The sequence below is a fragment of the Rhinichthys klamathensis genome, unplaced genomic scaffold (genome assembly GCF_029890125.1).
Source record: "Rhinichthys klamathensis goyatoka isolate OS25496 unplaced genomic scaffold, OSU_Roscu_1.1 h1tg000473l_1, whole genome shotgun sequence".
In the NCBI taxonomy this organism is placed as follows: Eukaryota; Metazoa; Chordata; class Actinopteri; order Cypriniformes; family Leuciscidae; genus Rhinichthys; species Rhinichthys klamathensis.
The window spans coordinates 66,349-93,778 of record NW_026606961.1 but is presented as its reverse complement, the minus strand read 5'-3'; the positions used below and the strand labels follow the sequence as shown (position 1 = coordinate 93,778).

At 38.2% G+C, this 27,430-nt stretch overlaps 1 protein-coding gene across 3 annotated transcripts in view; it reads left to right on the top strand.

The window, feature by feature from the left end:
- Positions 1 to 27,430, top strand: part of fras1 (Fraser extracellular matrix complex subunit 1) — a 120,288-nt gene that overhangs the window by 84,017 nt on the left and 8,841 nt on the right. For 2 of the 3 annotated variants that reach the window (XM_056236940.1, XM_056236942.1), the window contains 28 exons: positions 1,982 to 2,141; positions 2,270 to 2,445; positions 3,568 to 3,684; positions 4,650 to 4,764; positions 5,218 to 5,355; positions 6,036 to 6,068; positions 7,776 to 7,907; positions 9,039 to 9,167; positions 9,260 to 9,507; positions 9,602 to 9,753; positions 10,629 to 10,791; positions 10,871 to 11,003; positions 11,632 to 11,816; positions 13,391 to 13,547; positions 14,032 to 14,295; positions 15,341 to 15,529; positions 15,633 to 15,752; positions 15,849 to 16,028; positions 17,438 to 17,562; positions 19,461 to 19,601; positions 21,073 to 21,300; positions 23,798 to 23,911; positions 24,091 to 24,241; positions 25,144 to 25,303; positions 25,413 to 25,581; positions 25,687 to 25,933; positions 26,787 to 27,131; positions 27,237 to 27,397. In XM_056236940.1, the coding sequence (XP_056092915.1) occupies positions 1,982 to 2,141; positions 2,270 to 2,445; positions 3,568 to 3,684; positions 4,650 to 4,764; positions 5,218 to 5,355; positions 6,036 to 6,068; positions 7,776 to 7,907; positions 9,039 to 9,167; positions 9,260 to 9,507; positions 9,602 to 9,753; positions 10,629 to 10,791; positions 10,871 to 11,003; positions 11,632 to 11,816; positions 13,391 to 13,547; positions 14,032 to 14,295; positions 15,341 to 15,529; positions 15,633 to 15,752; positions 15,849 to 16,028; positions 17,438 to 17,562; positions 19,461 to 19,601; positions 21,073 to 21,300; positions 23,798 to 23,911; positions 24,091 to 24,241; positions 25,144 to 25,303; positions 25,413 to 25,581; positions 25,687 to 25,933; positions 26,787 to 27,131; positions 27,237 to 27,397 (4,632 nt within the window). The remainder of the gene's footprint in view (positions 1 to 1,981; positions 2,142 to 2,269; positions 2,446 to 3,567; positions 3,685 to 4,649; positions 4,765 to 5,217; positions 5,356 to 6,035; positions 6,069 to 7,775; positions 7,908 to 9,038; positions 9,168 to 9,259; positions 9,508 to 9,601; positions 9,754 to 10,628; positions 10,792 to 10,870; positions 11,004 to 11,631; positions 11,817 to 13,390; positions 13,548 to 14,031; positions 14,296 to 15,340; positions 15,530 to 15,632; positions 15,753 to 15,848; positions 16,029 to 17,437; positions 17,563 to 19,460; positions 19,602 to 21,072; positions 21,301 to 23,797; positions 23,912 to 24,090; positions 24,242 to 25,143; positions 25,304 to 25,412; positions 25,582 to 25,686; positions 25,934 to 26,786; positions 27,132 to 27,236; positions 27,398 to 27,430) is intronic. The other variant, XM_056236941.1, reaches the window with a different exon arrangement.

The window sequence follows — 27,430 nt, the reverse complement described above, 5'->3', positions numbered from 1 at the left end:
GTACTTTGTTTGCTCTTTTCAATCTCTGTTCCCCCTTCCATACACAGTTATCCACACATCTCTCAGTAGTGTCATCCGATTACACCTGCCTTGTTCCCTGCTGCAACCTCTTATCTCCCATCCTTAGCAGCTTTTGACAAATGGAAGCCCTATTTCAGGGTAAACACTCTGTTTTCTGATCAATAGCACATCGTTTTTACTGGTAGGATCGCAGTGAGTTATATTAGGCAGAATCGCATGAAGACTTCATTGAGGTCTTTTGCAATCACATAAGTGTCATTGAGTGGAAAGGTCAAATTACATCCACAACACAAGGCGCTAAGAGCCAAAGTCACTGATCTCAAAAGATTCGTAATGTGGATTTCTGCAATGAAGACAAAAAGGGATAAATGAGGAAGCTGACTTTCAATTAGCCTTTTGAAGAGAAGTTCTTTGGCATTTGTAGTACCTGATCCATGTAATTGCTCAGCACTGGTGAATGATCCTTGGTTTAATGTAGTCTGGAGACCTCAAATACCTGCACTATCCACACTGTGATCTCTAAATCGAGAGAAAGTTAGAGAAAGAAAGAAAGAAAATCTTTGCAGGTATCATCTTCACTGTAGAAGATGTTTTGTCAGGGAAAAAATGTTTTATTTTGATGTGTAACATCAAAATGAATTGGTTGTTTTCTAGTGTTATGTAATATGAATGAATCGACAGTAGTTTACACAAGCAAAAGTCATCTTTAAAGACCCACTCCGATGAAAATAATGTTTTTCTAGGTGTTAACATGTTCTTGTGGCATTTTTCTGATGTTAGAGGACATATCTTGAGAAAAATAAGCTCAAAGTTGTATTTCTGAGTATTTCTACATTCAAATGGCTGTGAATCAGTAGCAGACGCTAAAATGCCGGCTAAAATAGACTGGAGTTGTGACGTAGTAACTCCACTGGGCGTCTCCACACGCGACGTCTTGGAGTAAAATAATGATCGGTGATCGGTGATAACTTTGATTAACTTCGGATAATAATAATTAACGTGTATATAATACTGTTGCCCCACCGGTATTGGGAGTGTAAGCTAGCGGGAGAGACAGAGCTCTCAGCAACGGGGAGGGGGAGGGGCGTCTCCGTGCCAACGGCTCCGCCCACAACGCAGAGGCGAATTGCTAATGAGCTACTGCCGCTCTGATGAAGCGAAGTCCCAGAAAACGGCACAGGTTTTGTGATTTTGGCTAAAAAGGGCATAATCATAATTTAAAGACCACTGGGAATGTTTAAAAATAGCTCAAAATATGATCGGAGTGGGACTTTAAGGGTCATATCAGGTAGAAATGCACTACATGAAATGCAGCAAAATTCTCAATTAAGGGAGAGACTATAATTTTGACCCATGAGTGAACTCTTCCGTGAAAACCTTGCCTTATAAATCCATCCCGCTCTCAGAGAGGTGATCATCAGGATCAGCAGGAAGGTGGTGGAAGGGTGCCAAGGTGTTTCCTTTGTGAATCGGAGCTTTCATCTCTCCACGTCCTTGAAAGTCTTTGATTATCTGTGAAGCAGATGATCTTATTCACCACAATGAGCTCCTCAGCTAGTGTCGGGATGTTCAGAGCCCACTCAAGATTCCTGGCATAGGAAGTGGAGCCTTGATGTTCCTCAATGTAAAATGCAAGGATCTTTCTGAAGGATCATGTAACACTGATGACTGGAATAATGGATGCTGAAAATTCAGCTTTGCCATCACAGGAATAAAATACATTTTAAAACATTAAAAAAGAAAACAGTTATTTTAAATTGTAATAGTATTTCACAGTCACAACATTACTGTTATACTGTATTTTTGATCAAATAAATGCAGCCTTGGTAAACTTATGAGATTTCTTTCAGAAACATTTGAACAGTAGTGTATAAACTATTATTTTATTATGAGGTACTTTACACGCTGTTATAAGCTGAAATAAACATACCATTAATGGTGCATTATGGCTTCTCTTTAGGTTGAATTGACTCCTCACCTGCGTTCAGTGCCTAAGACCTGGGTGAGGGAGGGAGGAATGGTGCAGCTGTCTAAAAAGTGTCTCAATGCTCAGTTCCAAGGAGCCAGTGACTCTGAAATCCTGTACACCATTTATTCTGAGAGTGGACAGCCCAAACACGGTATCAACATCATCATCATTATCTGACTCTAGAATTCCTTACTCTATGTCTGTCTTTCTTTCTGAACTCAATTCAGTGCCATGCACTACAGTGAAATGCTTCTTTCTAAAGGAATCTTGTGTGTCTAGGGGAGATCGTGCTGGTGTCTATGCCCGCCGATGGTCCTGTGGAAGCATGGCAGTCTTTCCCAGATGGTCAGGACACCACACCCACCAGCTCATTTACACAGCAAGATGTTAATGAAGGAACTGTCTGGTACAGACACTATGGTTCTGGAACACAGAGAGACACTTTTCAGTTTCAGGTGAGACACAGTGCTCAATAAATTTAACCCAAGGCATACAGTATACTGTCACTTCAGCAAGAGCCCTGCGGCTCAGTATGTAGGATCAAAGGTTAACATCTGGCTGGGTTCATGCTTTAATCTGTAGATGTACTGCTCTGTTTCACATATATAAATTAAAAACAATTTTATATTTGATATAAATCCAATTTTGATGCTCTTTACATAAGTAAATTTTACTGCAATCATTTATTTTTTGAAAGCAATGGGGTTATCGACTGAGTCAGTATACAAACACTAAAGGCATCTTATGATATTGATATGAATTAAGATTGCTCAGGAGATGTTTTTTTTTTTAAGAAATGAATTAGCTTTGTAAGAAAAGAAAAAAAGAAAAAAAACATTTAAATGGTTGTGTACCTTTCTTTCTCTCTCTCTCACACACACAAAATCAGACTTTTAGATCAGTGTATCTCGTGTTACAAGTGATGCACAAAGCAAACACAAACCTCTTAGGAAGATAAACACATTGTTCCCGTCTCTCGCCCTATTGGACTATTTTCTCCATTTTACTTCAGTTCTGCTTCACACTCTTAGGCCAATTTGTCCATCTGTCCTACTTCTCCTTCACCAGCCTCACTGCATTACTTCGGTATAAATGAGCTAATTTGTCTTCAAATCCAGTTTCAAATCAGTGTAAGCAGCATTAAAGGACATTCAATCACAGTTAATCCATCAGCTTAAACCCCTAATGACTCTTGACACAACAGTGTTTTTGTCTCCTGCAGAAAATTGCTTTCCCATCTTGTTTGTTCTTTTTTCTTCACATCTTGCCTGAGGCTGCACCCTGTGCCACAGACTTCATTAAATAAGATTTGAGTTTTAATGGTTCGACATGGTTTAATTTATGTCCTCAGGGGTGTTTGTGTGATCATGAAGTGTTTTTTCAACCTATTTGTGTGGTGTCTGCTCACGATTTTTAATTCCCCCTCCCCCAATTCAACAAAATTTATTTCGGTCCACACAGACAATTTTTTCACAAAAATGTAAAAATAAATAAATTCTAGTGGAAACACACATGTGCACTGTGGTATTTGTTTAGTTCATAAATGTTTGTTCATGTGTGGGTACTTTTGTTGACAGGTTTCAAGTGAGGTTTATCCAGAGACTCTGAGTGATAAGCAGACCTTCACTATAGGAGTGATGCCTCAAAGCCCCGGCATGCCTCAGATCTCACCTGGAGCCGACCTGCAGATTACTGTAAGATTCAAACAGCAGGACATGAAAAGACTAAAGGATTCTCTGTCTAGTTAAATAGGAGTTAAAATTCAGTGTATCCAGACAACTGCTTCTTCTTCTTTTTTTTTTCTTTCTTTTTTTTACTTATATTCCTGGTTAGTCAAATGTTTTTATGTTTTTGTTTTTTCACTTAAAACACCTCGCCAGTTAAATGCAGAGCTGCCAACTCTCACGCATTGGATTGGTTTCACACGCTCACACGCCACACCCCCGATTTCTCACGCTGAAGTGTCAACCTGGTCGGTCAAATCCCTGGAAGATGAGTTTATCTATATATCTACCTGTTGAGCCACTCGTGATCGACTAGTTATGCCGCAAATTAGTTAAAATCTCCCGGAATCTAGAGCGAGCGCGCACGCGAGACAGAGATTGTGCTCCAAACCGCGTAGCGCGCGCACGGCAGAGAGGGAAAGCGAGCGAGAGACCTTGCGTGAGAGGTCATAGCTGCCAAGTTGGCAGCTATGTAAATGGGGAGAAAAGCTTAAGGTCAATATGATTTTTTCTTTTTGGCCAAAAAATGAATACTTCTATTTAGCCAGACACATTAATTTGATCAAAATTGACAGTAAGAACTGCACATTGTTACAAAAAAAAGTTCAAATAAATGCTGTTCTTTTGAACTTTCTTTTCATCAAAGAATCCTAGGGGGAAAATGCATCACAAAGCATTTCTATATTGATAATAATAAGAAATGTTTCTTGACCACCAAATCAGCATAATATAATGATTTCTGAATGATCATGTGACACTGAAGAGTAATGACTGCTGAAAATTCAGCATGGATAAATTACATTTTAAATGTAATAGAATATGGTTAATTTTAGTTGGAATACTATATAAATAAATGCAGTCTTGGTAAGCATCTGACAATTGACTGCAGACATTGTCTTGATCAAGTGTAAATGTTTTTGGCTGTGTGTGTGCAGGCACTGGAAGATCGCGTGACTGTGATATCTCCCTCTGCTCTCTCCTTCACTGACTCTGAGACGCCCAGCGACAAGCTTGTCTACAACATCACCAAAGCACTCACCTCAGGCCATGGTAACTAAACCTCTATTATTGTCATAGGGGTGAGGGGAAGGACACTCATAGGCATAATGGAAGCCTGATAGTTTTGTTTTGTTCTCCTTTTTGTACCATTAAATAACGAGTACATGATTTCAAAGGTGGAACTTGGTGTAATGGAAGGGTACGGTAATTGTGAGAAGCTTCATTTGTGGTTCTATAATATGTTTCATATCCTTTCATGGATTAGATGTTTTATCTGTATTAAATAACAATTATTAATAGAATGGTTATGAACCTTCTCTTACGTTTAAAAAAAATGGTGGAAAAAGATTGTGATGCACCCAAATGGCTTAGCTCATGGATATTAATTCAGTTTTGCATAAATAATCGTTATCCCACAATCTCTCTTTCATTATTTCTGAGCTTCTAATATTGGATTGATTGTTATATTAATATGAACATGATGATGTCACTCTCCTCTTTCAGGTGTGCTGGAGCACAGGGACAGACCTTACCATCATGTGCGCCTCTTCACCCAGGCTGATGTTGACAGTGGCAAAATTATCTACAGACCCCCACAAGCACCGTCCCACCTTCAGGAACTTTATCAGTACTCATTTACAGGTTAGTTTTTACTTTACTACATAAGATTTTTTTTTTTTTTTTAGTACCAAATCAGTATATTAGGATGATTTCTGAGTGATCATGTGACAACAAAGACGGGAGTGAATATTCAGCTTTAACATCACAGGAATAAAATAAAATAAAATAAAACGTGTAATATTTAGCGATATTGCTATTTTTCTGTATTTTTTTATCAAATAAATGCAGCTTTGTTGAGCATAAGAGACTAAATATTTTAATATGTGTAGTGTAATAGGTTTTAATACAACTCAAATTCATTAATTTACAGTTCTGTTGTTAATTCAACTAGAAAATTGAGTCCTAAAACAGGTTTAATTGGAGTTTTTTTTTTTTTTTTACAGTGCTCTATGAATGTAACAATAGTAGCATGCAATACTAGAATGACACGCTCATTCATTTGAAATGCGTATAGTTTGTATGGGAAGTTAATTAGCAAACATGTCAGCGCACTTTTTATTCATTAGTACTCTGATGCTAATTGGTGCTAGAGCTGTCAAACCCAACGGCTGAGGCATTGTTAGCGATGCATTTGTCGTAAAACTCCCCTCTTCAGCATAACCATTTAAATATGAAATAATTTCTCACCCTGCTTGCTAATTACTGTGATTTGTTAGCAGTTGTTTGTGAAAGTAACAACTAACAATCTTCCATTCCTACAGGTCTACCAGAGTCAGTGAGCCTTCATTTCACAGGTATATTATCACTTTTGACCTCTGTAAACCCCTTGTGACTCTGACTTATTCTCCCTTTCCTTACAAGCTTCCAGCAGACCCAGGATTAATTTCTTCCTCTCAAATGCCATGTACAGATCCCTCTGTGCCTCTGATCCCACATTCCCTGGTGTGTGGCTGTTATTTATTTATGGGACCTTCTCTCCCCTAAGAGGAGTATAATTCCCTCTCTCTTTCTGATGTCCATCCATACGCTTTATTCCCCCTGACAGCAGAATACGATTGTGCATCCATCTTCTTCTTGCAGCGCACATGAATCAGAGCTGTGACTTCTCATATGCCCTTCTATGTCTGGATGAAAACAGGGCACTGTAGGGCAGACAAACTCCTTTTAGAGCTGTTAGTAATAGAGTGAAATGGATGGCGAGTAACACTAGACTTTAGAACAGCAGTATCAGGAGTCGATGCTGAAAGAACTTTTTATTCCTCTCTTATACATGTATTCTTAACTGACGGAAAACATCAAACATTGTCATAAAACATAGAGACTCTTGGCTCAGCAGTGGATTTCTGTTTGCATCCACAGTTTAAATTCAGATATTCTGTTCGCATTTTATTCTTCTTCTTTTTTTCATTGTTCTGACAGGATCAAGGTCTTTGTTTTGTCTCATTCGCATTGTATGTAAATTGTGACTGTGGTTTGGGAAACGGCTTCATCGCGTCTAGCCTTAAAAAAATATATATTTCCACCAGCATACCATAGTAACTACTAGTTTTTGTTTACTGTAAAATCAAAATGAATGAATATGAGGAATCCTTTTTTGATGACCAAAAAAGGAAAAGGAATCCTTTTTTTAAAACCAAATCACCACTATTATATTGATAGTAACTGTCTACATAACAACAAAAAGACTTCCATTTTCTCTTTAAATTTAAAAGGCACTGTGCAGTTGTTTTGACACCCAAACCGTGTTTTGTTTGCAGTCAGATGTACACACAATCACAAAAACAATTGCAAAGGCAAGGCAGCTGTAAATGATTACTGTATAAAGGTGCATGAAAGACAATACTAACCACAATTCAATATGAAAATATGACAATTTAATCTCTTCCACTTACATTTTTAATGCGGTGTAAACTCTTAAAATCTTAAAATGATTGTGTTTCTCATTTAAACTATAATGTTTAAAAAAAAAAAAAAAAAAACTGAACTAAATGTATAGTCACATTTGCCATAGTTCACTGAATTTTCATGATTGGGAATTTCGTGTGAGGGCTTACGATTTACCCACTCAAAAATTTGGCAAGTTGGTCACACGGATTCAAAAGTGGAGGCAGATGAACGTGAGCCTGTAGGGGCGGTGTTTATAACTCTAATATTCACACACGTAACACAACTGTTCGCGCTCTCAGGTTACAGCGGCTAAAAGGGGCAGATTATATTAAACGGACACTTCAGTGCTGACATTTATAGAGAAAGAATATTATTATGCAAGTTGATTAGTTGTGTTCCAAGTTGTCCCTTTAGTTCACATCTTTTGTGTAGTGTCTGGACTCTGGAGGATGAGGTTGTGATGATGTAAGATTTCTTTTTCTCTTTTCTGTCTGATTCATCCTCCCTGAGTCTGTTGCATTCATTCATCTGAAGTGCAGAAGACAGAACTGGGTTGAAGGTCAACAGTGTTTTTGTGCATGATTCACTTATTCTGAGTCGCTCTCTTATTTCAGTGTCTGATGGAGAGCACACCACTCCAGAGATGGACTTTGCTATTCTGCTGTTGGCCAATCATCAGCAGCCGCCGGTCTTTCAGATTCTGGATCCGGTGCTGGAGGTCAGCCTTGGCGGCAGGGCACCAGTGGGTAAGGAAACGAGTATTGCAACAAAGTAATTACAGTGAATGAACAAGTATTTTAAAGGTCCAGTCAGTATGGTTTTTTTCCTCATTAAACAGTTTTACACCTCATTAAAGTTTTGAACTGAATAGCTCCTTTGAGAAACGTTTCAAATCATGTTCACATGAGACTCCAGTCACATCAGAAGCCTAATTAAAGCGATTTCATTTTTCATGGAGCGGGTCACCTCATGGGGGCCACCATTTAGAGATCACATGACTAGTCGAAAACTACTAATTTTTTCATTAAAAATTATATTTTCCTGCAAATAGCACATTTCTATAATGACATTGGTAACTGAAAACTTTTCCTTTCGGATGAGGCTACTTCAACACCACTAGATGTCAGTAAAACGTCAGTCAGCAAAATATTAACATAAAATGTGCCCCTTTTTATCTTACTGGGCTTGTTTCCATGCAAGGGGGTAATCCATCGACCGGAAGTTGAAGCCGGCCGGGTGCCGCCATGTTGTAGCAGAACTTCACTTGCGTTAGCATTTCCATTGACTCCCATTCATTTTGGCGTCACTTTGACAGCGAATAACTTTACATCTGAGGCGTTTAAAGACTCCATTTGTCCATTATTTATTTCTAAAGAAACACGACAATGTATAAAGGGCTCCATTACCTTGTATGTTACATTATGGCCCCGTAGAAACAGATTTAGTAAAAATAGGCTAACGATTGCGTCATAACCACTCGACTCTCTGTCGCGCTGTACAGAAATTACCGTACAGACAGGAGGAGAAGCTCGCAGGCAATCGGGGGGACGTCCCGTCAAGGGAGAAGCCCATAGATAATGAGTCCATAAAAGCAACGGAATACTTACTCCTGCTCACTCACGCCAAAGAACTCTTTGCTCAAGTTCCCCGTCTCTGCAAGATTAACGTTGGCAATTTTCACGCACAGCTACTAGAAGATTAACGTCTGTCAGACAGGTTGCTCACGTCATCAAGCTTAGTTTGAGTCGGTTTGAGTCTGCGCGTCAGGAACGGAAGTGCTCAAAAATCGCTAAAAATGGGCTTCAACTGTCTCAACTGAGTTCCAATGAGATGGCTCTGTCCACTTCTTATACTGTCTATGTTTCCATGTCATGTAGGCGTGCGACAGTTAGCGGTGACAGATGCTGACACAGCCGCTGAGGAGCTGGAGTTTGAGCTGGTGGAGGGGCCGCTACATGGGACCCTCCTGAGAGTCGACCTTGGCTCTCAGGTCCAGATGGTCAATGGTAGGTGCAGCATTTTTGGTTCTCACAAGTGTGTGCTTCTTTATTGTACTTTTTGGCTTCAGTTTATTTATCAAAATTCTCCTCCACCTCAGGAGACACCTTCACCTCCAGTGACGTCACCAGGAACGTTCTGCAGTATGAGCATGCCGGTCTCACCACCGAGGAGGACACCATGACCTTCTCTGTGACGGATGGAATCTCACTGACCTCCATCACAGTGCAGGTCTTAGTGTCTGAGGTCAAAGGTGATGCTCCCAAACGTGACCCGAAGGCCTTGCTATCCATGGAGGTGGCGGAGAAGAGCAGCACCATCATTAGGCGTACACATTTAGCTTATATGGTGAGGAATGGCATATTCTTACAATGACTGAAAATAAAAGTTAAAATTGGTAGTTTCCAGTATGCATAAAAAGCGTTTTGTCAATGCTTTTTAGGATGATGCATCTCAAGATGAGAGAATTTTTGTGCAGTTAGTTTCTGTGCCAATGTATGGGATCCTCACCAAAAACAAGGTTGAAACAGACCATGAGGAACTTAGTGAATATTCATCCTTTACAATGGAGGACATCAACAACCACAAAATCAGGTAAATGCCCTGCATCCAGTGTTATTGTAGTATCATTAAGATGATAGTTTTATTAATATTTTAAATTTTATTAAAAAAAATTTAAATACATTTTAGATCTAATTTTAATTTGAAAGTTTTAGCAAGTTGGTTTTATTTTAGTCATTGTTATTAGGTTTTGTTTTCTTTATACATTTTCATTTACGTTTTAGTTAATTTAGTACATTAAGTTAAACTAAGTGATCATTTAAAAATCATTTAACGTTTTTTAAAAATATTTTATTTTATTTCAGTTAAGAGTTCACTTTATTTAAAGTATCAAAGGTTTTTTTTATGGTTTTAGTTATCTATAACCCTGCCTATTTATGAATTTTATATTCTTAGCAGCTGTTACTCTCATATATTTTACGATAATTGAATTTAGATAGTATTTGCTTTCATTTTTCCATAATTTTACTGCATATTCATGTTTTTTTGAATATGTGGCCTGATCTTTTATCAATGTGTTTCTCAGATCATTACCAGTATTAATGTATCATTCCTAGTTCTGCTATGTTAATATTAGACTCCATAAATGAGGCATGTAAAATGTTTGGCGAGCTGAAGTGCTTGGGGCGGCTCAACATGCATGTCAACACAAGCTGCTTTAATTGCTTTAAATTGTTGACGCCCTCTGAGAAATTATGAAATATAAACAATTCTCTCAGGCGATCATGTCTTTGCCCATATTTGACTGTTATCCTCTAGTAGTTAGCTTTTTAAACAGATGGAACATTTAACTTGTGTTTTCAGCAATTTTGCAAAACAGTTTAATGTGTCCCAGCTCTATTTCTTTCAGAATTTAAAGAAGAAGAATGAAAATAGTGAGATTTTTTAAAATGTATTTTTTCAAATAGGTATGTTACTTCCTTTGAAACGGGTAACCAGCCTGTCACTGACATTTTTCACTTCGTTGTCTATGATGGTGAGAACAATCGTCTGGAAAACCAGATGTTCACTATCACCATCACCTCTACCCAGAGGCAGCCACCTGTAGTCACTGTCCGCAGCGGCATTAAGGTGAGCATAGTTCTCACTTTAATTTAAGATCTGGTTCTTTCTGCATTTTTAAACTCTTTGTGGCGTTTCCTATGGACAGGTCCAGGAAGGAGGGAGAGTCCAGCTCTCAGCCAATCACATCATTGCATCAGACCCAGACACACCCAGAAAGGACCTGCTGGTGTGGCTGATCAGCCCACCCAAGTACGGCTACATTGAGAACACAAAGCAAGGTGAATCACTCAGCGCTGTCTCCATGTGTAATATATAACCTGGCATTATATGTTAGTTTCCTTTTCTGAGTCATTCGGGGCGATTTTTTTTTTTTTTTTTTTTTTTTGTTGCTGATGGTGTAATTTTATTCATGAGCAGAGCACCCATTTGGTGTGCTAGAGATTTATAGATGTGTGAAATTCAGATTAAAGCAGTAATCTTTATTCAGGCTTTCTGTTTGAGGAAGGAAGATGAAAGGAGGTGCAGATCATGGTGGAATATAAACACCCAACGACAGTTGTACAAAATATGTTTTTCAAAAGAAAAACAAATGTTTTTTGCTCAAAACACATAAGCAAACTCTGATTTCTGCTTGATGTATCTACTTTCATTTTCCTGATTTTGGGTTTGTTTTTGTTCCTCACTACCATTTATTCTTAAATATTAGCGATCTGGCAACTTACAGTCACTCTCTGTTTTGTCTAGAAAGTGACTTTTTTGTTGTTGTTTTTGTTCCAAGATCAATTTTTTGTTTGGATATTAGGCCCAGAAATGTTGTTTCCAGTAAAATGCAGTCTTCAGAACTATGAGACTAAGCTCAAAGCGTTGCGTTTGTTCAACACGCTGAGGTGTGTCCTTTGTGTCCAGCTTTGATCGGTGGATCTCGCGTGATCAGCCCTGACGTCCCCTTCACTATAGAAGACCTCACTTCAGACCATATCTTCTACGTCCAAAACATCCGCCAAGCCAACATCCGCCAGGATGTCTTCAGCTTTTACATCAGTGATGGATCAAGTCAAACCGAGGCTTTTGATGTCACCATAGACATCCAGGTATATTTGAAACACAAAAGTATACTTCAGTTTTAAGTATATGCTTAGCATACAGCTGCTACAGCTGAATGTGTAGCCTTTCAAAGTTTACTCTATTGGATAGTGTGCACGAACACAGGCGGTTGACACTTGCACTAGAGAGTTTCATCTTGTCCAATGTCTGCGCTATTTCTCCCCAGAAGTTATGACAGAAAAAAAAAACGTGTTCTCTCTTAATCCCCTCACACTGGCACTCATCAACACATGTCTAATGTTATTGTTGTCTCCAGCAGTTTGTTGTTGTTTCTTATTTGACTGTGAAGTAATGGCCCAGGCCAGTTTTGCCACCTTGTGGACAAACTAATGTATGAACTGGGTGTACAGATTATGTGCAATTCGAACAATTGGGCTGTGTAGCGTGCACATAAAGCATGTACTATGCTGATGACAATATTTACGTGATGTTTTTATACAAAGTATTATTTGATGTGCACTGTATGCGTACACTAGTGCATGCATAAAAACAGAATAATAATTTAAGTTTAAAGGTGCTCTATGTAACTTTTAGCGGCCTCTAGTGGTGATGTTTCAGATTGCAACCAAATTTTACAAGAGCGCTCGTGCTCGAACTCATAGACAATACCGTCTATTACGCAAATATCTCGGCGAATACTAGACGGATTCGGCGAGCTCGTTGGGACCATCTAGTCGAGCTGAAAAGAACCATATAAGTTCCATAGTTTTTGGTGGTGTTTTCGCGGAGATATTGGCAGAAAACCATCGGGCGCACTGCAAAATTGCGGACGCCGCGTGACGTCACGATCTCAGAAGAAAATCGCTCGTATCTCTGGAACGCAAAGACCCAGAGAGCTCAAATTCGGGGGAGGAGGTCCCAGGGGAACCCTTGCCCGAACGCTAGTGGCGGGCCTCGGGGATGCCCCCTACCGGATCGCGAACGGCTATAACTCGGGGAGCCGGGCGAGTTGGACCTCGGGGGTGGGCTCGTTCGAAAGGCCCCGTCCAGCACTAGGAACGATTAGAGTCTTGGGAATATTGATCAAAGATTGACTGAGATATAAGCCGAAAAACGTGCGCCTTTAACCGGACGTAACTCCCTGACCGTCTACAATAGACTGTATATAAGGAGAGAGGCTCGGGAGCGCGCATGCACGTCACATCCGTTGGATTTCGCGGTAAATCCGACCCGGAGACTTCACATAGAAATAGGAATACTGGCCTTCAGAGGTAATAGCAAAACTCGACAAGTGGATCATTTTAATGTGTGATTACAACCCCTTCACACACAGGCAATAAAAAAAGGATTCATTTTAGTAGAAAAGTTACATAGAGCACCTTTAAGACTGCATGGTGTTTCTTTGATGAATATTTTACAGAATATATTTTCAGAATCCATTTTGCTATTACTTTAAAAGACATATAGGTTCTTTGGTTTTACTTCATTTAGCAGCCTCTTATAAACGTTTGATGGTTGGAGCCACTGGCTCACTGAGACGCAGATTCAAAGCTTTCTTTCCTCTCTCTCTTTCCTGACTTGTCAGGTTTGCATAAAAGATGTTATTTGATGTTGTTTATAGCACACCAAGGAGGACAGAGTACCAATTATCTCAGTAAACAGCATCCAAGTGGAGGAGAACTCCGGTGTTGTCATCACTAACTCCTCCCTGAATGTGCTGGACCAGGACACGCCTGAGAATGAGCTTCTCCTCACCATCATCAAGAAGCCTTCATATGGTCAGTGCCTCTCTTTCTTTCTCTATTTCTCTTCATATTCTCACTCCATTACCTAGTCTGTCGCTCATTCATGGCCATCCTTCAGCAAACATCCATAATTTGTCACATTACCGCTCCGTCCTGCTCCTGTGTGGCTGATTGATGTTCTTGTCATTGTGCCGTTGACTAGAGAACCGATGGAAAGGCCACGACCCACAGGGCTTTATTGGTTAAACTTTTATGGATGCATGTCAAGGTGTTCAAAAACGTTTTATTAGGAGTCGCAAGTAAGGAAATGGACCTGACAGAACTGAAATAGTCAGTGTTAGAGTGTTATGACAGCAGTGCAGCTATACAAAAAATGACATAGAGCGACCATTAGAGGTCAAGTGCACATTTATTTGAAAATGTGTGTTTATGCTGTGTTTGATGGGAAAAAATGAGAAGGAACGTAGCATTGATTTCCATTTCGTTGCAATGTTTCTCTGTGTTTGTGTCTCCATAGGGAAGCTACGCAGAAGGCAGTTTTACTCTCAACCTTTAGAGAACGGCAGGATTCTTCAGCAGGGATCCACCTTCACCTACCAGGATGTTCTAGACGAGCTGCTGGTCTACACCCCTGACGGACGTGGCTCTGGGACCGATGAGGTCCAGTTTTCAGTAACAGACGGCATGTACACAGAGATGGGCCGTCTTGAGTTCAGCATGGATATTAGGAAGAGAGAAGGCCCTAGAGTCACAATCAACAGAGGACTACAGATTGCAGCAGGTTACATTACATTACAGTGTCCTTGCACACATCCCAAGCAGGTTACTGATTGATTAGGATGCTTATTTTTAGTAGTCTTCATAATAGCGTAATTTAGTACAGAATTATTTGTCAATCTCTAACTTCACTTTCTGAAATGAGTGTAAAAATAGACTCGCCACATGGAGAGAAAGTGCTGACATCACTTCTTCCTAGCATACAGTAATCTGTAAAAAACAACTATTTGAAACAAGAAAAACTATTGCTGTCCCCTATACTGCCCAACCCCTCACCATGAGCAGATCTTCTATTAGTATTATTTCAAATGGTCTGTACTTAATATTGAATCACGAAAAAATACATACAGTATATTTAAATCGTTTAAATTATTCATTGCTTTTGTCCAGAGCATCTTAAAAAAAAGCAATTCAAGAAGGCGCCAGTGATATTGGTTAGTTAGTTTTTTTTTTTTAAGTTTTATTGAAGAATAAAAACACAATGAAAATTGCATTGTGTTCTTTCTGTTTTCCCAATAATAAAAAGTAGGTCCACAATGCTGTTTGATTTTCTTTATGATTTTGTTAAAAAAATATTTTAATTTTAAATTATCCAAAAAATAATGATCAATTAATGACAAAGTGATTCCACTTTCCAAAAGCAATATTTGGGAAATAGTTCAGCTAGAAATGAAAATTCATCTTTCACTCACTCTCATATCATTTCTGTATTTTTTTTTATCTGTGGAACACAAAAAGAGATGGATGAGAAGCACATAAAAGTCACATAAAATAAGCACATAAAAAGTCTTCTGAAGCCATTCAACAGCTTTGTGTGAAGACCAGACCGAAATTATGCCATTATGCAATTTTAATCTCCCTCTTCCAGAATTATTAGTGAACTAGAAAAGCGTCCCACACTCTAAGAACCACTGCAGTTTTGTTCATTATGTTGCACCAATTGAAACACTTAATAATTTAGGTTCATACCTAGTTAGACTGAGTTGATGTTAATAAATAACTCAAATACCTGTGTAATTTCTCTTACCGTTGCTCATTCCTCCCGGCAGGTTCCTCATCTAAGATCACAGAGCAGCATCTGAAAGGAACGGACATAGATTCAGATAACCTTAAGCTGCGGTTCACCCTCACTAAAGACTTGAGTGTGGGATCCCTGCTGCAGAATACAGGCAGAAACAAGGCTCAGATAACTGTCAAAGGACCTGTCACCAGCTTCACCCAGGATGACATCAACAAAGGTTTTTCCTCCATTGCTCTCTCTCTCTCTCATACATAATCATTCATAGGAAATTTCTATGCAGAGATGCATTGTCTCATGTGGTTTTGCACCTCGTCTGTTAGGACATGTGGAATACATTCATGAAAAGGGAGAAAGTGGAGGCAGCTTCTCTTTCAAGTTCAACCTTGAAGATCCCGAGGGAAACAGAGTCATTGACCAGTCTTTCTTCATTAGTGTTCTGGGTGAGCCAAGAATTTATTTTGGTACATTGAAAGGTGCATGTTCAGGAATGTTAGAAGAAAGTTATTTTGAAACATCCCCATCTCGTTTTCTCTCAGAGGACAGACTTCCTCCCACAGTGGTGGCTAATAAGGGTTTGGTTTTGGATGAGAACACCTTGAAGAAGATCACAACACTGCAGCTCTCCTCTACAGATCAGGACAGTGAACCAGATGAACTTATTTATCGAATCACCAAACAGCCCCAGCTCGGCCATCTAGAACATTCCAGCAAACCAGGTACAAAAAAACGGACAAATATACTCCATATTCTCCATGCTTCAGTTGTGGCAGTGACTAACCAAAAGTGGTGACACTGTTAACTGAACTATATAATTCAGTGTCAAAACAGTAGTTCAGCTTTCAAAATAATGTGGATTTTCCAGTAGCAAGCTACTTTGTCCAACAAGTAGCAGTGTAGCATAACAAAATTGTACATCGCTATTAAATGCCATATTAGAAGAATTATCCCTGAGCAAGCTAAGGAAATAATTACGCTTGTCAAAAATGTCCACTATCTCATTTGTAGTGCTAAATAGATGTAGTATAGCGACATGTGTAATGTCCATGTAATTCATTCTAGTGAATGTTGTTCAGACAGTTCATGCAATTCATTTGAAACAACTGATAAAAAACAGTAAAGACATGTTTGCTGCAATATTATCAGGGAAAATGATTCTCAGGTCGGTATGTAGTAATATCCACCATCAGACAAGGATTTATACGTTTTTTTATATATATATTTTACTGGGGCTTGTGTCCTAGTAAAAAGGTCTAGTGATGCCCTTGGTTCTACATAAAAAAGACTTTCAGTTATGTCCTTTTATTTATAGCTTGTGGTGTAGCTTGCTACTTTTCAAAAGAGTAGTTTAATTGAATTATGGATAGCTTGTAGCTTGGCAGTCTACAGTTTGAAAGTAGCTTCCTAAAACTATTTATTATTTATTATTTTTATGCCTTTAGAGGGCCATTTAGTTGATCCGTGGTGGGTTTATAATGGTGGTGGATGAGTTTACATTATTATTTGATTGCAAGTGCAGTATATGAAGTGGTGGGAACTGCTGGTCACTGGGGAAGTTTCACTATTACATATGGTCTGTATTCACACAGTCACAAATCTGCCACATATGTACTAGACTACACACACATACTAGAGCATCATTGTTATTCCTGTCTCTATCAAAGATTTAATCTGAACAGCCTGAGAGATCATAATATATATTTATAGTCTGTAGTCCTAGTGCGGTATGGACTGTTCAGCAGAGCAGTACATTTATAAAAGCTGGCCACATCTGCCAGGAAATGTTTATAAATTGGATGGAAGATATATAGTATGTTTCGCATCTAAACATCACGTTCAAATAAAGACGGAGAACTCATTAGCTGGGATCGAGCCTATAGATCTCTATCAGGGTGTCATGGGTGAAGATCAGGTTTCCATTTTCTTCCCGTCCTTCTCGGTGTTGCCCGGACTGCTCTCAATGGGATTTCTGCTGTAGTGCATGTTTTATTCATCCATTTCAGTTGACCTGTGGGATATTTTTAATGGTGGCAATTGATCTTACATTATTATTTGATAACAAGTGCAGAATATGAAGTGGTGGGCTGCTGGTCACTGGAGAGTTTTGCACTGTTTGATCCTGTTGCAGGAACAAGGATCAGCACATTTACCCAGGCTGACCTGGCCTCCCGCAACATTCAGTATGTCCATACCAGTGAAGAGGAGACACACTCCGATGACTTCACCTTCACCGTATCTGATGGAGGAAATGAGGTGCATACACGCGTCGCGCACACACTCACACAAGTTTTGTGTTTTATGAGGACTCTCCATTGACATAATGCTTTTTATACTGTGCAAAGTTTACATTCTATCCCCTAAACCTAACCCTTACTGAAAACATTCAGTGTTTTTACATTTTCCAACAAAAAAAGTAATTTTTTATGATTTATAAACTTATGGGGAACAAATTTTGTCCCTACAATGTAAAAAAAAATGATATCCTTGTTGGGACATTTGGTCCCCAAAATATAAGGAATATCATCACCAAACACACACATGTAGTGGGGTCTAAACATCTGAAACCATATTGGGAAAAAATCTGAACATGAGCAGAACATTTGGGGATTCTGAAACATGTAAAACAAAGAAATGTTATGTCACTAATCAAATAATCAAATTTGTGACATTGATCATGTGATTTGTACAGACAGTCAGATGTTGTTCTTCTAAAGCACAAGATGCTCTTTGGATCATCTCAAATCACGCTGGAGAACATAATTATCAGGTTTTATACAAAATTGTTGAATACCTGCAGTTTGAGTACTGTTAACTATTAACTATTAAAAGTATTGTTTTTGCTAATTAAAATTAGCTGAAATATTTTGTTAAATAAGCTAAAATTAAATAAAATATACAGTATTTGTTGAAAAAATAAAAATTATACTTAAAATACTACTTTGAAATAATTGAAATAAAATAAGTTTAAGTTACTAAAGTTATAAAAAAAATATAAAATAAAAGCTAATTGAAAATATTAATAAATGCTAAAATAATGCTGGGTGCTGCCATAAAAGCGAAAGAGGCTAAGACATTTTGAAATTCATGTGATTTTTCAATTCAACTTTTCACTCAAATTGTTATGCTGATGATATAATTTGGCATAAAAAATTATTATACACACACTCATCCTTCAAGATAACTAACATGGATATAAACATGTTGTACATGCCCACCTGTCTCTTTCTATTTCTCATTGCACACATGCTGAGCACACTTCCTCCCACAGTAATCTCAACCCCCCTCTCACCTTTTCATACTCTCTTCCTTTCACCTCTTTTCTTTCCATTATAAACACATACTCCCAAACACACTAATTAGGGCCGAAAGAGCTTGAATCACAGGCTGCCTAGTGAGTGTCTGAAAGAGATTAACATACCGGAGCATTCAAGTTATCCCACAATAGGGTCTTCTCCCAGTAGGAAACACTACTCTTCTGCCTTTCTGAATGGAAAATTAATTGCAAATGCACTCTGTGTTTGTGCTGTGCTGCTTAATTAAAGATGAATTTTTATTAATGGTGTACTATTCCATATGGCAGTCAACTTAGACTTATACTGACACCTAGTGGCGTGGATGCAAAAGCAATACTGATGCCAAATAGAAGTTTAAACAGTCAGCCATGATTAATTTATCCCGTAAGCAAAATTCTCCAGTTATAGTATGGTTACAAAAATTAAATTAGTAGTATTCAGCTGGTCATGTGATCTCAACATGGCGGCCCACATGAGGTGATCTGCTCCATGTAAAATACAACAGCTTTTGTTGAAGTCTTCATCTCATGTAACTTTGCATGAAGTATACTTTAAAAAAAAAAACATGATTAAAATAATGTAAAGTACTTAGTACATCTTAAATGTACTAATTCTCTAGGTTTTCTTCCCAAACTTTTATGAAAGATAAGTTTTTGCGTTATCTATTTCATTTTAGCTGGCAGTGGTCTGCTTTTCTTTATGCTTTCTCTCTTTCTGCTCTGATTTGATAATTACATAAACCTAATTAGTGGGAAATTAGATTTTGTGCTGCAGAACAATTGAGCTCATATCTAGATTCAATTACTGAGCACTGTGTGCATTTAATTATTTCATTACTGCTGTGCTGTTGTTCTCCAGATTTCACAGACATTCTACATCACCATCCGGCCGGTGGACGACTCTCTGCCCGTCCTACAGGTGCCAGGGATGAGGGTGCAGGAGGGAGTGAGGAAGACCATCACTGAGTTCGAGCTGAAGGCTACGGATGCGGACACAGAGGTATCAATGTTCACTGAAGTTTAGCCCAACTGTGCTTTCAATTATGCTGTGGTTGTGCTTTATTTACTCTTGATAAAGTGTAAAAAATGACGGTAACACTTTACAATACGATTTCATTTGTTAACATTTAACTAACAATGAACAATACATCTACTGCATTTAAAATGTTAATTAATGTCATCTCAGCATTTACTACTACATTTTTTAAATCAAGAGTTTTATCTGTTAACATTTATACTGTGAACTAACATGAGCATTTTATTAACTAACATTCTCAAAGGTTAATATATTGCTCATTGTTAGTTCATGTTAGTTAATGCATTAACTAATGCTAACAAATGAGACCTTATTGTAAAGTGCAATCAAAACAACAACAAATGAACATAAGAATGTACATTTCTTTTACATAGGGTTTAAGTGGAATATGTTACTTTTTAAAGTGGACTTTTTGTTTAATGTTACTGTAATGGGTTTCTATGCAAATGAAATAGAGTGCAGACCAGAGATTGCACCGTGGAGAAGAAGTGGAGAGTGGAATTGCATGGTTTTGCAAAAAAATTTTTTTGAAAGTCAGAGCACTATGTTATTTTGCTCCATCACAAGCATAACACATGCTACTGGCCTATAATGCAACTATTACATGTCAGAAAAAATTCAGTGGCGTATTTAACAGACTATTTAAGGTCAAAATGATGGAATTTGTGAAATAATATTGTAAAATATGGAATGAGAGTGAACATAATGATATGGTGGAATAAGTCAGGCCTTCTAAATAAAAGAACCAATCACTGATTGATAAAGTTAGAAGCCGTTAGAAGCTCCGGTTGCACCATTCACTGGCTGTGTCCAAAATCGCGTATTTCCCTACTACAGTATATATATATTAGGCGAAAAACAGTATGTGACAAAAGAAGTATGTCCGTATTCACAGTACTCATAAAAGAGTAGGCAAAAAGCACCCGGATGACCTACTACTTCCGACGAGATTCTGAAGTTTGCAATGTGCATACGGTGGACCTTTTACTATCCCACGGGAGAGGATTTATGAATGGCAGTGAAGCAACGCTGGTAGGTCTCATTATAATGACAACATGGCGAATGTAGTACGCCCAGATTACATTCATACTGTACTACACACATTCATACTATATAGAACATACTTTTTAGCGGTCGTGAAGTAATTACTTGTTCAAAATAAGTACCTACTCAAGAGAGTATGCGATTTCGGACGCAACCATTGTTTTGAGACGCAGGTTTAGGACGGCACATGTGCATTGACTGCTCCAGCCTGAAAAATATGTGATTCCAGATCACTTTGAGCGAGATAAATTTCTGTCACCCTGCTCGACTCACAAATTCTGGTGCATACAGCTGACATCCGTCGCATTAAACTTCAGTGCTCATGTAATTAGTGGCAATTTAATTTAATTTCACACCTGTTTGACAATCTCTCTATCCAATTCTCTGTTAGGAGGACTCTGTTACATTCACTATCGTTCAGGCTCCTCGTCACGGGACCATCGAGCGCACAAGTAATGGTCAACATTACCGTCAGACTAACATCTTCACTATGGACGACATCTATCAGAATCGGATCAGTTACAACCATGATGGCAGTAACTCTCTCAAAGACCGATTCACCTTCACTGTCGGTGATGGCACCAACATGTTCTTTATCATCGAAGAGGGTGGAAAAGAGGTAGGTAGACTTCCTGTTTTTTGAGTTTGTCAAAAATATTGTAAAAACTCATAGAGATGATTTATAGAGACTAATTGGACTCTTTTAGTCATGGTCATACCCATACTCTTTTCAAGAAACACCCTGGGAATTTTAATGACCACAGAGAGTCATGACCTCAGTTTAACATGTCATCTGAAGGACAGTGGCTTTTTAAAGCATAATGGGCCCGTCATTATACTGCAGTATTACGACCCACACAGACCACAGAGTGAGCGGCTCCTGCTGGCCTCTCTAACATCTTTTTCAACAACAACCTCTGCTTTCTTCATTTAGCTTCAGTGGGAAACCATGTGAGAGCTGCAGGGTGATCTCCCTGTGAGAATGGTCCTTACTGGTAAAAAACAACAACAAAAAAACATTGTTTACTTGAATAAGAAAAGTCAATGGAAAGTTCACACAAATATACACTATTGTTCAAAAGTTTGGAGTCAGTATGTTTTTATAATTGTATTTATTTATTTTAAAGAAATTAATTCAATTCAGTAAGGATGCATTATATTGATCAAAGGTGACAGTAAAGACATAATGCTACAAAAGATTTATATTTCAAATAAATGCTGTTCTTTTGAACTTTCTATTCAAAGAGAAAGGAGTGACTCATCCAAATGTATATAGACAGCAATATTTGGAAATAAGAAACCAGTTCCCTTTTCACGTACCCATATTCACAGATGGTTCGAAGGTAGAAAATGGTGTAATGGTGACTGGACATCAACGCTATGGAATCCGTATTCAAAACAGTGCTCAATTTCCTCTGCTGAAGCACGTGCTTTACTTTTAGCTTTGGAACATATTGAAAATACACAACAAAAGGATTCTATAATTTGTACAGACTCTAAATCTTGCCTTCAAGCAATGGACACTTTAAAAATTGATCATCCTTTGGTGGACTGTATCTTAACCAAAGTGGATTATCTACTAAATCAGTTCTTCAGTATTATCTTTTGCTGGGTTCCAGGCCATGTTGGAAATGAACGAGCTGATGCAGCTGCTAAGGAAGCTCTTAATCAGGAAGTTAATGAATGTCAAATTCAGTTATCAGACCGATTATTAATCGGTACATATTAAATAAGTGGCAAGAAGAGTGGAATATGTACAAGAATAATAAGCTATATGAAACTCATCTGGAAATTACAAACAGACTTTTTATCACTCTTAAAACTAGACTTGATCAAGTGGTCTTCACCAGATGTCGTATAGGTCATACAAGTTTGACCCATGCTTTTAGGTGAAGACCCAACTATATGCATGTTTTGTAAGATTCCTCTAACTGTTAAACATATTATATTAGATTGTCCTGGACTTAATACAAGTAGAATTCTTTTTTATGAAGTTACCTCTCTTAAAGACTTATTTAGTAAGATTATGCCTGAAAAGTTTTTGGAGGTTTTTTTTATTATCATATGTTAATGTAAAAAATCTTATATAATATGACTTGCTGTTTTTGTTTGTTTGGTTTTTATTGTATTTATATGATATTTGTATTTTTGTAATTACATTTTTGCCTTGAAAATAGCCTTGGATACTGACATGGCACTAAATAAAACAATCTGAATCTGAATCTATTTAAATAATCCTAAAAAAAAAATTGTTTCCACAAAAAATATTAAGTAGGACAACTGTTTTCATTTCATCAAGAAATGTTTATTGATCAGCAAATCAGATCATATTATAATGATTTCTGAAGGATCATGTGACACTGGAGTAATGATACTAAAAATTCAGCTTTGCCATTACATAAATTACATTTTAATATATATAAAACAGTTATTTTAAATTGCAATAATATTTTACAATATTTACATTTTTACTGTATTTTTGATCAAGTAAATGCAGCCTTGATGAGCATAAGAGACTTACCAACAATCTTCCCAACCCCAACTATTGAACAGTAGCGTATGCACATAAACTTATGTTTGTTTGTTTTTTGTTTATTTGTGTATTGCTCATTTCCTTATATTTATAAAGACATATGGGAAAGACATAAAGACACAAGGAATATAAATTACCATATGAATCACCTAAAGGTATCGAGTCCATTTGTTTAACGTAGCCATTTAGGGAGCATGTCAGCTCTCTCTCTCTCTCTTCCTCCATCATAATAACTCCATCCATCAGCAGTGTCTTTTTCCTCTTCTAGCTGCGTCAGCTGGCTGTCAGCTGTTCTGTTCTGGGAGGTAAATGGTCTCTCGGTAGACATTGAAGGGGCACCTCGTCTTGTCATTAGATGACAAAATAGCAGCCCTATGACATTGTTTAATCTGGAAGTCCTAGAACACCATTACTCAGCACTTTAGAATTTAAATAGGTTTGATCTAGGATTGATTGGATATTAAAGTGAGCATTGTTGGTAAATGAGAAACAATTACTCTTATGGTAATACATGAAACAGGTTTTGTATCAGCCAGGAGGATTTACATAGTGTGTATATCTAAAATAATATCCTTTGTTTCAGGTTGTCACAGCTGCTCCACAAAAGTTTAAAATTGACATTTCACCTGTTGATGACGGGACCCCTCGTATTGTCACCAACCTGGGCTTGCACTGGCTGGAGTACATGGAAAATAAGGTCACTTTAATAACTCCATTTGTATGTATAATCAATAAGAGCTCAATTAATTAATGCGATCAATCGATGAGATGTTGACGTCTCAAATAACAGTACACTTCTGCCTCCTACTGGTTTTATCTTGCATTAGTGCTCAGCCAAATTATTGAGTAAAATGTTGATGTGAAATGCAATTTTAGGCCACCAATTTGATCTCCAAGAAAGAGCTTCTCACTATTGATCCAGACACAGATGATGGACAGCTGACTTATGAAGTCACTACAGAAGCTAAGCACGGCTACCTGGAGAGTAAACTCAATCCTGGCAAACCCATCACCTCTTTCACGCAAGGTATTATGAACAACTCCCAACGCCAAGAGCACACTACATGGCTGAAGCTATTCTGTGACAAAAAAACCCAAAGCATAGCTGACACATAGACAGCCTCGTTTTAATCCTCAACATATTAGGTATGCAATTTACCCTGACTAAAGCTGCCCACGTCTCCCTAACCACTGTCTTTATGTTTGTCTTTCCTGTTACACAAGCCTTCAACCATATTGTTCAATGACCTGTTTTCAAGAATCAACTCTGGCTCTGAATTAGTATGAGAACGAATTTTGGGATAATAATTACAGTTGGGGAGGAGAATGATCTTGTAATTGACACACCGAGATTTACTAAACAGGCCAAATTAGCATGAGAGCGCAATTCCAAAATAGTGCCGATGGGAGTGGAAAGTTCTGCACGTGATCTACTGAAGACGTGCAAACTTCCATAATGACCATCGCAATCTCCCAAGAGCAGCGCAAATTAGCGTCTGGTTTAAGACATGCTTTTTTGGGCGGTAAATAATGGTGCAAATAACAGTAAATAGACTCGCGCAAACCTTAGTAAATCCCCCCCATACATTTTTGCGTCTGAAAGGGAAACTCCTACATATGCCAATGCAATAAGGTCGGCAACAAAATAACCCTGTCCACGCCTTTTCAGCGCTAATTTTTCACTGCGTGTCTTAAGTAAATCCTGACAGTAGTTTTTTAACACCAAAAGAAGGTTTGCGCTGGCTCAAGCTGTTAGTAAATCTGGCCCCAAGACTGATTCATTTTGTACAAAAACAAAATGAGTGTGCAGGCCGGCAAGCTTCAGTCTTGTAGTGTGCGCCTGGCGTTACAAACTAAATACGCCTGCATCAAATTCTGCTAGTGCATTTGGAGTTGTAAAATGTAATCTTAATTTATTCTGTTTGGCAGCTGACATAAACCTAGGCCTTATCCGATACGTTCTGAGTGAGGATAGGGTTCAACAGACCATGGACAACTTCAAGTTCCTTGTGAAGGACAGCAAACCCAACATCGTCAGCGACAATGTGTTCCACATCCAGTGGTCACTTATCAGCTTTGAGCACAAGAGGTGCGCCTGCCTCGAATTTTGTTCTAGATCAAGTCTTCATCCAACCAACCTGTTTATGTCATGAATTGATGAAATTAATTCTTAGTAATGTTTTGTCTTCTGTCTGCAGCTACAATGTGAGTGAAAAAGATGGAACCGTGGCGGTCACAGTAAAGAGGACTGGAAATCTGAACCAGTATGCTATTGTGCTGTGTCGTACCGAACAAGGCACTGCCACCTCCACCTCTAGCATGGGTTCTCGGGTCGGACAACAGGACTATGTTGAGTATGCTGGACAGGTATGTTGTATGTTCTTTATTATTGCAAAATTATATCAAATTCCCTTTGATTTGATGGACGCATTATTAGTCTAGAACATTCAGAAGCTTTTTAATGTTCTTCAGGTTCAGTTTGATGAGAGAGAAGACAGCAAGGTGTGCACCATTGTTATCAACGATGACCAGGTCTTTGAGAACATCGAGAGCTTTAATGTGGAGCTGAGTATGCCAGTGTACGCCCTACTGGGGTCAGTGACCCGAGCTAAAGTCAATATCAATGACACGGAGGATGAACCCACTCTGCAGTTTGATAAGAAGACCTACCACGTCAATGAGAGCAAAGGCTTTATCTTTGCTCCTATTGAGAGAAAGGGTCAGTGGAACCAATTCCTACAAAAAAAGCTTTTAACAGATGCATATGTTACAAATCGTATTCCCGAGAATAATGCTCAAGAATGTTACTGCATATTTAAGATTGGGCACAAAAAAATGTATAATTTAAGGGCCTGTCCTAATCTGAATATTGGGGCTGTTGTGTGTATCGTTTAAATTGTATGTAGAGGTACATGATATATCAGTGCTATATTGTTAATCAGCTTATATTAGTGATTAGTTTATCAGTATCAGTCAGTATTGCATTTATTAACATTTTGTACATTTTACATTTACATTTTTGTACATTGTACATTTTCCCCAATTTTTATATTTATACTTTCGCTTCATTGAATAACTTAATAAACACTAATAATTTATTAACTGTTAAATGTAATCTTTAGCTAATCTCAAAATAAATTACCAAAATATTAAATTTTTAATACTGTACATTATAATATTATGATCCCTAAATCCAGATATTATAAATATGATACATTTTAATATTGGGCATTTGTCGGTTTTCGACCATAACATGAAAAAATTGGCTTATCAACCAGAATTTATTGATTTAGTATTTATGTAGGCAAAGAAGTATAAATACTATAGATTTCAATATTGGCCATTTGTCGGTTATCAGCTTTTATATTAATTATTAATGATAAAAAAAAAAAAAAAATTATCAGCCAAAAATGTCTGAAGTCAAGAAGCCAATGAATATTAATGTGTACATGTATAAATTTGTAAATTATAGTGTATTGATGGTAGGACTAAAAATTAGAAATGATCACAATCCTAGTAAAATGATCATCTTCATCATCATCATCTAAAGGTCATCTCTTGTCTTTGATCAGGTGACACCACCAGCACAGTCTCGGCCCTCTGCTACACTGTGCCGAAGTCTGCCCGGGGCAGCAGCCTTCACGCTCTGGAGTCCGGCTCTGACTATAAGACCCGTGGCATGAGCAGTGACAACAGAGTCATCTTTGGCCCAGGTGTGAGCATGTCCACCTGTGACGTAAAGCTGATTGATGACAGCGAGTATGAACTCTCTGAGGAGTTTCAGCTGGTGCTGTCGGACGCCTCAGACAATGCACGGATGGGTGATGTCACCGTGGCTAAAGTCATCATAGACGGGCCAAATGATGCCTCCACTGTCTTCCTGGGCAATGGGACCTTCACCTTCAGTGAAGATGCAGGTTTGTGGAGATCATCTGTTGTAGACAATATCATGGGTGTCAGTTTTGTAATCTGTGCAATACAATATCTATGTAATATTAATAGTCTGAAATATCTTCCCACAGGCACCATTGAAATCCCTGTTCTGCGGCAGGGCAGTGACCTTTCCTCAGTAACCTCTGTGTGGTGTGCCACACGTCCTGCAGAACAAGATTCAGCAACGCCCGGTGTTGACTACATCCCGAGTTCCAAAAAGGTGGAGTTTAAACCAGGCAAGACGGAGGAGGTAATAAAACTAGACTGTTCTCACATGTGTTCT